The sequence below is a fragment of the Coregonus clupeaformis genome, chromosome 12, assembly GCF_020615455.1.
Source record: "Coregonus clupeaformis isolate EN_2021a chromosome 12, ASM2061545v1, whole genome shotgun sequence".
NCBI lineage: Eukaryota > Metazoa > Chordata > Actinopteri > Salmoniformes > Salmonidae > Coregonus > Coregonus clupeaformis.
Window position 1 is genome coordinate 39,144,107 of NC_059203.1, and position 15,656 is coordinate 39,159,762.

Here is a 15,656-nt window from a genome sequence, read left to right on the forward strand (position 1 = left end):
TCTATAGAGAGAAAGACTAAGTGAATAGGGCCTCTGGAGAAAAAGGAGGTGCATTTTCCCTTAGACTTCAACACGAAGGGTTCTTGTTTGTAATGAACAGGGGTGTTGGAGTGTCTAGTGTGTTGAGAGGGGTATGTTCTGCGGTGGTGCCGTTGTGGTGCTGTAATTTTGGCAGTAAAACTTCAAATAAAGGGGGTTCATTGAGTCAGCTTTGTTTAATTTTGTAGGACTAATGATCGGTGGGATTGATGAAGTCTTCACACTGGATGACCTTCATCTCTCCCGCTTCTTGACCAGAAAGAAAGATCCGCCCAGGGCACGCAGTAAGATTGCTGCCACGTATCTGGGCCAAAAACAGAGAGAGAGAGAGAGAGAGAGAGAGAGAGAGAGAGACAGGGGCAAACAAACAAAACAGCTTTAGAAAACATGGACCCTCTCCACGTGAATCAATATTCTAGCCTTGTCCTAACTGTTGAGCAATGAGGCCAACTCAGAAAAAGAGAGAGGGAAAGAAAGTGGGTAAGAGAGAGGGAGGGGTGAGGGGTGTCATCGTTTGGGCAAAAGCTGTGTTAAATAGTGAAGTAACCTGGCTCTGAGTATCACACACCAGGCATTTGGACGGACATTTGAGGTAAGTGTTGAACAACTGTTTATTAAGATGCATATTAAAATATTAATTGTTTATTTTTAATGTAAGTTGTGGGTGAGTAAACTGTAAACTATTGAAATGACATTATAGTTAGATAACAGAGAACATCGAGGGTGGTAAAAATGTAATTTTCTACTTCATAGCTGTCTGATAAATGATTGGAAAATGATCAGTCAATACTACAACTTTGGACTATAAAATACTTTGTTCTTCTCCACATCAAAACTCACATCCGTCTGATGAAGACAGACAACCAATTATATTCAAAAATAATATGAGACATTTATGAAAAGTCAAAGAAAAGTGAAGAGGCATACTAACTGCTTTACAAACTTCTTAGGGCCGGGACCCCTTTTGTGATTGCAAATTCATCAGGGACCCACTCATAATCAGAATACAACTCGAGTGAGACAAATAAATTATAGCAAACAATAAGTTTTACTGCGACTTCGGCAGTGTATGGTCAGACGAACCAAGTCATGGCCTTGGGATGGAACATTTAAAAGACCTGCCTCTTGGCGTTGGATAATGTTTTGGGGAGTTTTCAAGCAATTCCTGCAATTCTACACATTTTGTCATGGGGCAGAGATATTTTGTTATTGCAGCTATAAAGCTAATATGCAATTCTACAAATGTGTCATGCAATGAGGCAAAGAGAAAATTGAGCAGTTTTAAACCTTAAATTACATTTATGTAAAATAAAATATTGGGGAGAATACATGAAGTATTGAGATGAAAAATGTATAATTGGTTGAGTATTGTGGATACCAATATCCCTGTAAACCTCCCAGGCCCATGTTGCCCAGGGTTAAGAACATAAATTGTAGATTAATAATATGACCTTGTTTTCTATTGTATTGCACCCTCTAAACCTATTCCACGGATCCCTTGGCCAAAATTAATTTAATCTGTTGTTGTTATTAATATTCTCTGTGTACCCCACTTTGAGAACCCCTGACATAGACAACATGATATTCAGGAAAGCACATTGCTGTATTTGTTTTGAAGGACATAATGCAGCAGCAAAGAGGGCTTAGCTAGAGAGCTAGAGTTGGCAAAAAGCCAGTTGGAGTGTTTGCCCCTTCGCATGTTGTGATTAATTCCTTCAATGACAGACCAAGCCAAAGCGAATCGTTTAACAACCACATTGGTTTTGACAAATAACAAATGTTGAGTAAAAGTTTACGCAAATGTGCTATTTAAAAAAACATTGATTTTGACTAACTGTGTTCCTCAATGTCTTCCCCAGATTCCTGTGTGCGGCTGTATTGGAGTAGAACTCTCACAGGTAAAATGATGCATCCTAAGATGAAGTGGCTGTTTCTGATCCAACTACTGCTGATTGAACAGGCTCTGTGCAGGACACCAACTCCCCCTGCTCTGAAGAACACTCTCTTAGGGGAGGGGGACACTATCAAAAAGGGGCAGCAGTTGCTCATTGGGTCCCAGACCCAGCTTAGTCTTCCATCAGGTGCAGCGGAGAGTGCGGCCCCTGAAGAGTGGGTGGTGCAGGATGAGGCCAGGGCCCAGTCTGCCCAGCGTGTCGTCACCACGCTGAAGGCTAAGCTGCAGGGCCGAATCCTCATCCAGGCCAACACCAGCTGTGAAGAGCTGCTGTCTGCCTCCACCCTGCAGGACCTCTCCTCCACCCTGTTCCCCCGGGAGCTCCTGGGCCTCTCCCTGGTGCCGGTGCTGGTGGTGGCAGGCTGTCCCCGGGAGGCCCAGACCCTGGTGCTCAGGCTGTACAACCTGCTGGGGGTGGAGGACACTGAGGAGCTCCTCATAGAGGTGGAGAGTCTGATGGCGAGGGGAGCACCCCACCCCAGAGCCACAACACCCCATGCCTCACATGTAGGGAAGATCCAAGCAGAGCGCCACCTCCGGGCAGTGATGTTCAACATCCAGCAGCTGGCCAGGGCTGGGGAGGGCCGTAGGGGGCATGGGGCCTCTAGAAAGGGGAAGCAAGAGGAGCAGTGTCAGGGCTGGACCAGGGTGAATGGGACCCTGCTGTTGGGGAATGTGATGGAGGGAGCCACAGGGGGGCTGGAGGAGGCGGTAAGGGCCTGTGAGAGCCTGGGGTCCCAGTGTGCGGGTGTGTCCCATAACAGAGGGCAGTACCAGGCAGTTCTGAAGCCAGGCAGCCGGGTGGTGCCCACTGAGGACTCTGACTCAGAATGCTGGATTCGACAGTGCCAGGTGCAGGAGGAGAAGTCACCTGTGGCCTCAGGGCGGCGGGCACGGCGCAGCCCCCAGCGGAACTGCGTCAACAAGAAGGAGGAGCGCGTGTACAACGTGGTGGAGTGGATCCCTGTTGTCAGCACCCTTTACAACCTGGGCACAGCCGTCTACTACACCTCTGTCAACTGCTCCGAGATGGCCAAGGAGAGAGCCATCCTCAGCGCCGTCGACCTGGGCACAGATGCCCTCATGGCCGTCACTGGGGGAACGGTGGGCGTGGCGGGCTACGTTGCCGGGGCAGGGGTGAAGACGGGGGTGAAGGCTGGGATCAAGTACCTGCTGTCCTCCATGAAGCAACAGGAGGACCTGATAGTTAATGAGTACAGTTGGGAGGAGGGAGTCATTATCATACAGTAAACAGCCAGTAGCCTGGTAGGTAGCCAGATATGATTTTGCTTCAGCCAATGGCAGCATAAAGAGATGTTGCGACCAGGAAGTGGTCTCAGGGAACTCCTGAGTCAACCCTCTCATACCACCTTGACCTCTCCTCCACCCCATCCTCTCAACCCAAACCCCTCCTCTCCTCCTTCAGTACTATTGATCAGGTCAGACTCAATTTCCACCTCTGATACTTCAAGTGCAGGGACTATTGTAACGGTACTACCTTTCAGTTGATGTGTTGTTGTTCTGCCTCCTCTGGAAACAGATGGTGCAAAATTCAAGCTGGCTATTTGTAAAAATGTAAACTCATTGATTTATAAGCAACTTTTCATTGCCATGAAAGTGTGCAACTGCCCTTGAACAAAAATCATTGATTGATTAAATGATAATTCTAGATAGTTGTTTTTTTACGACTACCTTTGAGTGTCTTCTTTGACCAAATCCAGAACTTCATCATTATATCAGGTAAGAATTATTGTACTAATGAGTCATGACTGATTGAATATAAACTTTTAGCTTAGTCATTGCAAAGGAACTCACAACACTTTTCCAGAGCCTTTCAGTGTGTTTACCATGTTAATTCCTTAGTCGAGGAACTTGAAGCTCTCGACCCGCTCCACTACAGCCCTTTGTTTCTGTATGTCGCTCTGAATAAGACTATAATGTAATGTCAAATTATGTGACTCATTACAGCACAATGGTCAGTAAAAGCAATTATTACAGTTGTATATTGTTATACTTCCAACATGTAATCATTTGTATTTTTTATGAAAGGACCTGCATGAGAAAGCAAGCTGACAGTCATTCACTGGAAGAAAAGGACGTGCCAGAACTTTGGCGATTACTAAGTATTTTTTTAATTGAGCAGAATTACTGTCTTACCTCAATTAGCCACAAAATCCCTAGTTTGAAAGCAACTGTTTTTCTAGAAGCTGTGATGCGCCATTTTCCCTACATTTTCCCCCACTTGGGCCAGCCCCCTAGCAATTCAAGTTCTAGCCAATGAGCTTCAGCCCCTCGACATTTGAGTGACAGCTAGCAAGATGCACACACAGCAGAGCGAGAGAGAGAGTAATGACATGTTTTACATTCCAAATCAAATCAAATTTTATTTGTCACATGCGCCTAATACAACTAGTGTAGACTTTACCGTCAAATGCTTGCTTACGAGCCCTTCCCAATGATGCAGAGTTTAAAAATAATAATACAAATTAAATAGTAACACAAGAGGAATAAAATACACAAGAATGGAGCTATATACAGGGAGTACCAGTACCAGATCAATGTGCAGAGGTACAAGGTATTTGAGGTAGATATGTACATGAAGGCAGGGTAAAGGATCAGGATAGATAATAATAAGAGTAACATAAAGACCAGAGTAGCAGCAGCAAATAATGAGTACAAAAATGTGTATGTGTGTGTGTGTGTGTGTGTAATATGTATATAAGTGTCTTTGTGTTGTGTCGGTATGCGTGTGTGTGTTGTGTGTGCGTATGTAGTGTATGTGAATGTGTGTGTATATGGTGTGAATATACAGTGCCTTTGGAAAGTATTCAGACCCCTTGACTTTTTCCACATTTTGTTACGTTACAGCCTTATTCTAAAATTGATTAAAATGTTTTTCTTCCCTCATCAATCTACACACAATACCCCATAACGACAAAGCAAAAACAGGATTTTTGACATTTTTGCTAATTTATGAAAAATAGAAAATGGAAATATCAGATTTACATCAGTATTCAGACCCTTTACTCAGTAATTTGTTGAAGCACCTTTGGCAGCGTTTACAGCTTCGAACCTTCTTGGGTATGACGCTACAAGCTTGGCACACCTGTATTTGGGGAGTTTCTCCCATTCTTCTCTGCAGAACCTCTCAAGCTCTGTCAGGTTGTATGGGGAGCGTTGCTGCACAGCTATTTTCAGGTCTCTCCAGAGATGTTAGATCGGGTTCAAGTCCGGGCTCTGGCTGGGCCACTCAAGGACATTGAGACTTGTCCCGAAGCCACTCCTGCATTGTCTTGGCTGTGTGCTTAGGGTCGTTGACCTGTTGGAACGTGAACCTTCACCCCAGTCTGAGGAGCAGGTTTTCATCAAGGATCTCTCTGTACTTTGCTCCGTTCATCTTTGCCTCGATCCTGACTAGTCTCCCAGTCCCTTCCGCTGAAAAACATCCCCACAGCATGATGCTGCCACCACCATGCTTGCGTAGGGATGGTGCCAGGTTTCCTCCAGACATGACGCTTAGCATTCAGGCCAAAGAGTTCAATCTTGGTTTCATCAGACCAGAGAATCTTGTTTCTCATGGTGCAAGAGTCCTTTAGGTGCCTTTTGGCAAACTCCAAGTGGGCTGTCATGTGCCTTTTACTGAGGAGTGGCTTCCATCTGGCCACTCTACCATAAAGGCCTGATTGGTGGAGTGCTGCAGAGATGGTTGTCCTTCTGAAAGGTTCTCCTATCTCCACAGAGGAACTCTGGAGCTCTGTCAGAGTAACCATCGGGTTCTTGGTCACCTCCCTGACCAAGGCCCTTCTCCCCCGATTGCTAAGTTTGGCTGGGCGGCCAGCTCTAGGAAGAGTCTTGGTGGTTCCAAACTTCTTCCATTTAAGAATGATGGAGGCCACTGTGTTCTTGGGGACCTTCAATGCTGCAGAAATTTGTTGGTACCCTTTCCCAGATCTGTGCCTAGACACAATCCTGTCTCGGAGCTCTACAGACAATTCCTTCGACCTCATGGCTTGGTTTTTGCTCTGACATGCACTGTCAACTGTGGGACCTTATATAGACAGGTGTGTGCCTTTCCATATCATGTCTAATCAATTGAATTTAGAAAAGTTTGTGGTCATACGCACATCCTTAAAAACGTAGGTGCTGGGCTAATGAAGAATACTAGTAAAGAACAAGATGGCCCACACACTCTTAAAGCTCCCAATTCACTGCTTTATTGACAAAGTTTAGATCCGAAACAGATCTTTGTCAGGTCAAACAAACAAACAGAGTGCTCACATCCCAAAATATACACATTTCTTCTCACGTGATGCATGGTCGGTGCAAAAACAATGTGTACCTCTAATAATTTGATGTCAATGAGATGGACACATGTAGTAGTTACAGAAAATAATATATATTTACAAAATGACCAAGTAGGAGACCTGGAAGGCAAGACAAATCAAAGTGACATATTCATATAAGAACTGGTCTGATCTCTTGGTTCAGACCTTTAGGAGACATGGTACACAAACGGTGAATCCAATACAATTCTCTTCTCAATAATAGATTTTCAGTATCTCCCCCCTCCTAGGAGTCTTAACATGTTCGATACCAATGTATCTCAGAGAGCTAATGTTGTGACGAACCTCCATGAAATGCGCAGCCACAGGGTTTCTCTGGTCAAGGGTCCTGATATTACTCCTGTGTTCTGCTATCCTTGTTTTCAGAGCTTGTTTAGTTTCTCCTACATAGCACAGACCACAAATACACTTGATCATGTATATCACATTTAATCTTAATGGCCTTGCCCGTAATAGGGTGATTGAACATTGTGCATTTGCTCGTAAAGTTACACTGGGTACATCGGCCACATCTATAATTATCATCCAGCACATAGTCTAGGAAGGGACTACATGGCACTGGTGGAAGATGTTGGGGGCGCGTCTGAAGACTACCCGCGGGGTTCTTTAAACTTATTTTCCAATTGTGGATCAGTGCTCAAGATGTGCCAGTGTTTTTTAATGATATGGTCGAACTGTTTGCCAAGTGGGGAGTACTGAAGGAAGCATTGAACGCATTGGTCAGGAGGGCGGGTGGTTTGGGCATGAGGCTGTCATCCTGGGTCATATTTTTATAACGATCCCTTGCGTCATGCAGCCATTCCTCTGGGTAACCCCGCTGTCTGAAACGTTCATACAGCTAATTGGCTTATTTGTCATAGTCACTGTGTACTACAAATCCTGCGTATGTGACTGTATTTGCTGATGGGGAGGCTCTTTTTTAGGGGTGTAGGGTGGAAGCTGTCTCCGCATAACAGGGAATTCCTGTCCGTCGGAATCCTGTATAGGTCCGTGATAAAGCCACACCCCTCCCTCTTTATCAAAATGTCAAGAAAACTAGTTTCATGCGCATCAGAGGTGAGGGTGAATTTCAGATGTTCACTGCTTGTATTGATGAAGTTCCTCTGCTGTGCCCTGGAATAGAAGGAATACGTAATCAATTAAGCGTTTCCAGAGCCTGATATGGCGCAAGAATGGATTGTTAGGGCTGAAAATCACATTCTTCTTAAACAACCCAACATACAGATTGGCATAATTCCGTGCCATTCTACTACCCATAGCAGTTCCTTTCTGTTGAATGAACATTTACATTTTAGTCATTTAGCAGACGCTCTTATCCAGAGCGACTTACAGTTAGTGAGTGCATACATTTTTTGTTATTTTTGTTTTTTCATACTGGCCCCCGTGGGAAACGAAACCACAACCCTGGCGTTGCAAGCGCCATGCTCTACCAACTGAGACATGTCATTTTCAAACATGAAAAAGTTCTTAGTCAGAAAAATCTCAGCAAGTTCAACAATACAGTTAGTGGTAGGGAGTGTGCCAGTGGGTCGTTGACTAATGTCAAAGTCGCGTCAATTCAAATCTGGTATTAGGAACAAAAGAGGTCAACACGACTTCTAAGATATACTAGTTATTTTAATTAATGCAAAAACCTTCAATGGTAAATATGATGTTTCGTATATACGGGCTCTCTGAGATGCCTCGCAGGACACCCCAGAGAACTAAAAACATTGTTTCAGATGCAATACTCAAATACTCTGACAGAGGGAATTTCCCACTTCTCTGCTGGCCAATTAGAGTAGAGGACTGAGTGTGGTTTAAACTTACTCAGCCAATCCATTGATGCACCCCTGTTGCCAGCCTCTTCTGTTACCAGGCATACGTTCCTCATAACAACCTGTCATAGTGAGAAGAGCCAGCTCCCTTAGACATCATTCCTATGTCCAAGGAAGGTTCACAGATCACAAAGAACCAGTATAGTCTAGCATTTGGAGACACATCCTTATCTCCCTTTACCCCCTAAAACAGCTCTTCACATCAATCACAGCCTCCCAGGTGTCACAGCCTACATTAGCCCAGTCAAGAATGCATTCTTTCTAAGTTAGTCATCCCATCAATTTAGGAGAATAATAAATCCCCAATACTAAGATAGTGTGCCATGGCTTCTAGGCCTCCCTGGTGGGGTATATTAGTATACAGGGGTTCAACATCAAAGCAAGATATAAGCATCTCCCATTGATATTGTGCATTGTCTTGAGGGTGTTAATCATGTCCATAGAATCGTGTACATATGCAGGGGGTGACGCCACACTGGGTTTTAGAAAGAAATCTACAAAAGCAGAAATGTTTTCAGTCAATGAGCCAATGGAGGCCACAATAGGTCTCCCTGGTAGATTATCCAATCGTTTGTGGATTTTTGGTAAGGCATGGATAATGCTCCTGATTGGATTGTCTACTTTCATTAACTCATTATTTTTGCACAATGTCTCCTCTTTCCACAAGAGACTTCAGCTTGCAGTGAATCTCATCTTTGAACAGTGGTGTGGGGTCACGTGACAATTTCTGATAGAAAGTGATGTTCAATTGTCCCCGGATCTCATTCACATAGTCATATAATATATATATTTTTAAATCATCCAATGCTTGTCTCTGTTCTTTAGGGAGACTCTGTATTCTCATTTCTTATTCAGAATCTGACATATTTTTCCACCAATCTGCAATATGTTTCTAGGGAGGGATTTCTGTATCTGGGCTTTAACGGCAAAAGTTGGATTTCCCATAAATCCGTAGTACCGGAATTGACCATATAATTAATCAATTTATGTTGTATTCCGCACCAAACTTAAGAAAAAACAATTACTCTGCATATATTACTCTGCATATAATGTATATAATAATTGTATTTTGCATTTTAATTAGATCTGTGATAGTGTAGGTACAGTGGGGGAAAAAAAGTATTTAGTCAGCCACCAATTGTGCAAGTTCTCCCACTTAAAAAGATGAGAGAGGCCTGTAATTTTCATCATAGGTACACGTCAACTATGACAGACAATCTGAGAATTTTTTTCCCAGAAAATCACATTGTAGGATTTTTAATGAATTGATTTGCAAATTATGGTGGAAAATAACTATTTGGTCACCTACAAACAAGCAAGATTTCTGGCTCTCACAGACCTGTAACTTCTTCTTTAAGAGGCTCCTCTGTCCTCCACTCGTTACCTGTATTAATGGCACCTGTTTGAAAAGACACCTGTCCATAACCTCAAACAGTCACACTCCAAACTCCACTATGGCCAAGACCAAAGAGCTGTCAAAGGACACCAGAAACAAAATTGTAGACCTGCACCAGGCTGGGAAGACTGAATCTGCAATAGGTAAGCAGCTTGGTTTGAAGAAATCAACTGTGGGAGCAATTATTAGGAAATGGAAGACATACAAGACCACTGATAATCTCCCTCGATCTGGGGCTCCACGCAAGATCTCACCCCGTGGGGTCAAAATGATCACAAGAACGGTGAGCAAAAATCCCAGAACCAGACCTAGTGAATGACCTGCAGAGAGCTGGGACCAAAGTAACAAAGCCTACCATCAGTAACACACTACGCCGCCAGGGACTCAAATCCTGCAGTGCCAGACGTGTCCCCCTGCTTAAGCCAGTACATGTCCAGGCCCGTCTGAAGTTTGCTAGAGTGCATTTGGATGATCCAGAAGAGGATTGGGATAATGTCATATGGTCAGATGAAACCAAAATAGAAATTTTTGGTAAAAACTCAACTCGTCGTGTTTGGAGGACAAAGAATGCTGAGTTGCATCCAAAGAACACCATACCTACTGTGAAGCATGAGGGTGGAAACATCATGCTTTGGGGCTGTTTTTCTGCAAAGGGACCAGGACGACTGATCCGTGTAAAGGAAAGAATGAATGGGGCCATGTATCGTGAGATTTTGAGTGAAAACCTCCTTCCATCAGCAAGGGCATTGAAGATGAAACGTGGCTGGGTCTTTCAGCATGACAATGATCCCAAACACACCGCCCGGGCAACGAAGGAGTGGCTTCATAAGAAGCATTTCAAGGTCCTGGAGTGGCCTAGCCAGTCTCCAGATCTCAACCCTATAGAAAATCTTTGGAAGGAGTTGAAAGTCCGTGTTGCCCAGCGACAGCCCCAAAACATCACTGCTCTAGAGGAGATCTGCATGGAGGAATGGGCCAAAATACCAGCAACAGTGTGTGAAAACCTTGTGAAGACTTACAGAAAACGTTTGACCTGTGTCATTGCCAACAAAGGGTATATAACAAAGTATTGAGAAACTTTTGTTATTGACCAAATACTTATTTTCCACCATAATTTGCAAATAAATTCATTAAAAATCCTACAATGTGATTTTCTGGATATTTTTTCTCATTTTGTCTGTCATAGTTGACGTGTACCTATGATGAAAATTACAGGCCTCTCTCATCTTTTTAAGTGGGAGAACTTGCACAATTGGTGGCTGACTAAATACTTTTTTCCCCCACTGTAGTTTATTTATTGGCCTGCATGTGTCCAATAGAAAATAAACAGGTATGTCCTGTCTGCACAACCATTAAAATGATCAGAGAGAAAAAATTAGAAAATCCTTTGAGCCTTAGTAGTTGCTCAGTGAAACATTGTTGACAGTATAAAAGAGATGTTATTCACAGTACACTCAGAAAATAAGAGTGCTTTGGGGCACCATTTCTGCCTGTAGGAGAACCAAATAAAAAAAAGGTTCCAGATCAAACCATTTAAGATCAGATAAAACACTTTCTTTCTGAGAGTCTAGATTATTTATTGTAACACAGCTCACTCTCTTTATTGACAATCAGGTAAAACAGAGAATGACTGTTGTAGCCAAATGTTGGGCGCTGGGACAGCATCAGTGGACTAGACTGGGAAGGCTTACTGTCCATGTCTACAGGGGCGCCAGGGATGTGACCCGGCAATAGTGCAACCAATACAACTATACTACTTTGGCAAGACTGCCCTACAAAAGCAAAACGCTGTAACTATGAATTTGGTAAAACATCTTTGATCTGTTGTAATGGTTTCCTGACACAAGAACAAGCCAGTTGATCAGAATATATCATGGATTATCAGAAATTGCTGTCTGTCCAGACAGAAAAATAATTTGAAGTCAGATTTAGCAGTAAAGTAAATTGAGTAGTTCCTGCATTTGACATTTGTAGGGCAGAAGTGGGAGCCTAATAGTCATATCTTACTATCAATAAATAGCAACTATACAATAAAATATAGGCCTACAACATTTTACAATCATGGAGGAACCCAGTCTAAGTAGGCTACCCCTCAAGTACAGCCATAGAAATAAAATAACATAAACTATTGCATTAGGTAAAACTGACCTCCTAAATCTTTCTGTTGAGCACTTTGGCATTACAAGCCAGTTGTTAAAAGTACTCCTAGGGTCATTGGAAGTACTATACAGATACCCAGTTTCTGTCTGGTTCTCTGCTAGTCTGGAGTCAGGCCAATAACTAACTCCAATAACTGAATCAGCCTTCTTAATCAGTTTTTGATTTTGTTCCTAATGTGGACAATTTAATATCCAAAATAACCCTCTACTTACTACCTTATTCTGGAATTATTATGATATTCAACAATTAGCCTAGGATTTTGTGTTCATATTGACAGATTATAAAGATGCACATTGCCCATCTACAAAGAAACGTGTCCAAACTGTGCCCAAAACCTTGGGGTGAGGGCTAAAAAATTTAAGTTCTGTGGGGCCCCACAGACCTACAAAGAAAGAAAAACACAGAGGCTGGAAACAATAGGGGAAAAAAATCTAACAAGGGGGTCCAAGACTGAAGCTGAATTCGTCAAAGACTGTGGATAATGCATACGTCCATGTGAGTGAAAATATTGTCGTTACAAGCATATCTGCTGAAATTTAGTTTGTTGAGGCAGAATGGAAACTTTTTTGTAAGACAATAACTTTTCAACCCTTTGAATGTACAGCCACGAGCAAGGAGACTTGTGTGACTTTCCTTTGACATTGTACAGAAATAACATACTTTGTGGTTTCAGCTTCATAGTCTAAAGGCAGCAGGGTATGTCCCCATACTGCTTCCGGGGAAAAAGAAGAAGACGGGGGGCCCAGGTCCTCACCACCTCTAGGGACCTGTCAGAGGAGGAGATGGTGGCCTTAACTGCCCTTAGATTTGTGTTTGAGAAGTTACTCTACTGTACGCATACTTGGTTAATATACACTGAGTGTACAAAACATTATGAACACCAGGTGAAAGCTATGATCCCTTATTGATATGACTTGTTAAATCCACTTCAATCAGTGTAGATGAAGGGGAGGAGACAGGTTAAAGAAGGATTTTTAAGCCTTGAGACAGTTGAGACATGGATTGTGTATGTGTGCCATTCAGAGGGTGAATGGGAAAGACAAAAGATTTAAGTGCCTTTGAATGGGCTATGGTAGTAGGTGCCAGGCGCACCGGTTTGAGTGTGTCAAGAACTGCAACGCTTTTGGGTTTTCCACGCTTAACAGTTTCCCATGTGTATCAAGAATGGTCCACCACCCAAAGGCCATCCAGCCAACTTGACACAACTGTGGGAAGCATTGGAGTCAACAAGGGCCAGCATCCCTGTGGAACGCTTTCGACACCTTTTAGAGTCCAAGGTGTAACTCAGTATTAGGAAGGTGTTCTTAATGTTTTGTACACTCAGTGTACATGCAACATAATGTCATATTGCAATGAGAACATAGCATTTTACAAACAACATCATATGACTCTATAAGAGAATACCCCAATAAAGTGCCATAAGGGATGGATGCAGATTAACGCAAATATTATTTACTTAGTTTATAACCAATGATGCTACACTAGCCGAAGTATTTTTATGAAAAAAAGCATGTTTTTAAGTACCATCGCGCTCAAACAAAAAATGTTGGTGTGTTAAACCAATATACATAGAATGAAGGGTGGTTTGCACACAAAATATACAAAACTTCTGAACTTCCTCTTTCATTGTTTTGCCTTTCAGCAGGCAAGGGAATAAACTAACACAAACATTTCGGTGTCCACCTTCTTCAGCGTATGTCTGGTTTCAGATATCAGTTATCTAAAGTGAGACACAGGCGTAAATGATAGTAAACAACAGGACCAAGTTTTTCAAAACTTTTCTAATCAGATTTCGGCAATTGGATTGGATTAAATGTTAGAATTGGGTATTTCAAAACTGAGAATGAGATTCTAATCCTTGACACAAGTGTGAATGATAGTAATCAACAGTTGATTAACAGTTGGTTGGCATTCTCACATGTTTTCGGAGTGGATCATGTACTCACCTATAACAAAGACACTTAAAATATATAAAATCTATAGTGAGCAAATATTGGCTGAAGTTGTATCTATTCACACCCTTACATTTATAAAATTTCCATTCAAATGAATAAACAATTGATTCTCAAATGACATCTTTGTTGTAAAACCGTAAGCACCAGGAGAGTGCCAGAATCTCCGTCTACAGTTATGGACCTGTGTTTGTCATTTTAGCCTTTTTATTTTTCCCAGAATCACACAGTGCCATCAAAATTCAAATTCCTATGATGTACAGTGGGGAAAAAAGTATTTAGTCAGCCACCAATTGTGCAAGTTCTCCCACTTAAAAAGATGAGAGAGGCCTGTAATTTTCATCATAGGTACACGTCAACTATGACAGATAAATTGAGGGAAAAAAATCCAGAAAATCACATTGTAGGATTTTTTATGAATTTATTTGCAAATTATGGTAGAAAATAAGTATTTGGTCACCTACAAACAAGCAAGATTTCTGGCTCTCACAGACCTGTAACTTCTTCTTTAAGAGGCTCCTCTGTCCTCCACTCGTTACCTGTATTAATGGCACCTGTTTGAACTTGTTATCAGTATAAAAGACACCTGTCCACAACCTCAAACAGTCACACTCCAAACTCCACTATGGCCAAGACCAAAGAGCTGTCAAAGAACACCAGAAACAACATTGTAGACCTGCACCAGGCTGGGAAGACTGAATCTGCAATAGGTAAGCAGCTTGGTTTGAAGAAATCAACTGTGGGAGCAATTATTAGGAAATGGAAGACATACAAGACCACTGATAATCTCCCTCGATCTGGGGCTCCACGCAAGATCTCACCCCGTGGGGTCAAAATGATCACAAGAACGGTGAGCAAAAATCCCAGAACCACACGGGGGGACCTAGTGAATGACCTGCAGAGAGCTGGGACCAAAGTAACAAAGCCTACCATCAGTAACACACTACGCCGCCAGGGACTCAAATCCTGCAGTGCAGATGTGTCCCCCTGCTTAAGCCAGTACATGTCCAGGCCCGTCTGAAGTTTGCTAGAGTGCATTTGGATGATCCAGAAGAGGATTGGGAGAATGTCATATGGTCAGATGAAACCAAAATATAACTTTTTTGGTAAAAACTCAACTCGTTGTGTTTGGAGGACAAAGAATGCTGAGTTGCATCCAAAGAACACCATACCTACTGTGAAGCATGGGGGTGGAAACATCATGCTTTGGGGCTGTTTTTCTGCAAAGGGACCAGGACGACTGATCCGTGTAAAGGAAAGAATGAATCGGGTCATGTATCATGAGATTTTGAGTGAAAACCTCCTTCCATCAGCAAGGGCATTGAAGATGAAACGTGGCTGGGTCTTTCAGCATGACAATGATCCCAAACACACCGCCCGGGCAACGAAGGAGTGGCTTCGTAAGAAGCATTTCAAGGTCCTGGAGTGGCCTAGCCAGTCTCCAGATCTCAACCCCATAGACAATCTTTGGAGGGAGTTGAAAGTCTGTGTTGCCCAGCGACAGCCCCAAAACATCAATGCTCTAGAGGAGATCTGCATGGAGAAATGGGCCAAAATACCAGCAACAGTGTGTGAAAACCTTGTGAAGACTTACAGAAAACGTTTGACCTGTGTCATTGCCAACAAAGGGTATATAACAAAGTATTGAGAAACTTTTGTTATTGACCAAATACTTATTTTCCACCATAATCTGCAAATAAATTCATAAAAAATCCTACAATGTGATTTTCTGGATTTTTTCCCCACATTTTGTCTGTCATAGTTGACATGTACCTATGATGAAAATTACAGGCCTCTCTCATCTTTTTAAGTGGGAGAACTTGCACAATTGGTGGCTGACTAAATACTTTTTTCCCCCACTGTATGTAGATTTTCTATGATGTAGGCATATAGCCAGTCGCATTTCAACCACATTATTTTACTGTACCTGGTTGTACTGTACACAGGCTTTTGTGGCCATACGAGGTTATTGAAAGTTAGTAGCCTAACAAGTTT

General features: G+C 42.6%; 1 protein-coding gene across 1 annotated transcript; it reads left to right on the plus strand.

Annotated features, from left to right (window-relative positions):
* Positions 1–526: 526 nt before the first annotated feature.
* On the plus strand, positions 527–3,684 carry LOC121578530. Its single transcript, XM_041892897.2, has 2 exons — positions 527–631; positions 1,899–3,684. Exon 2 carries the CDS (start codon positions 1,943–1,945, stop codon positions 3,242–3,244), a length of 1,302 nt encoding a protein of 433 aa, XP_041748831.1. The 5' UTR covers positions 527–631; positions 1,899–1,942; the 3' UTR covers positions 3,245–3,684.
* The last annotated feature ends 11,972 nt before the right edge of the window (positions 3,685–15,656 follow it).

Bases quoted from the DNA above. Each gene is read 5' to 3' on its own strand.
- LOC121578530 (XM_041892897.2), top strand. From the start codon at position 1,943: ATGATGCATCCTAAGATGAAGTGGCTGTTTCTGATCCAACTACTGCTG.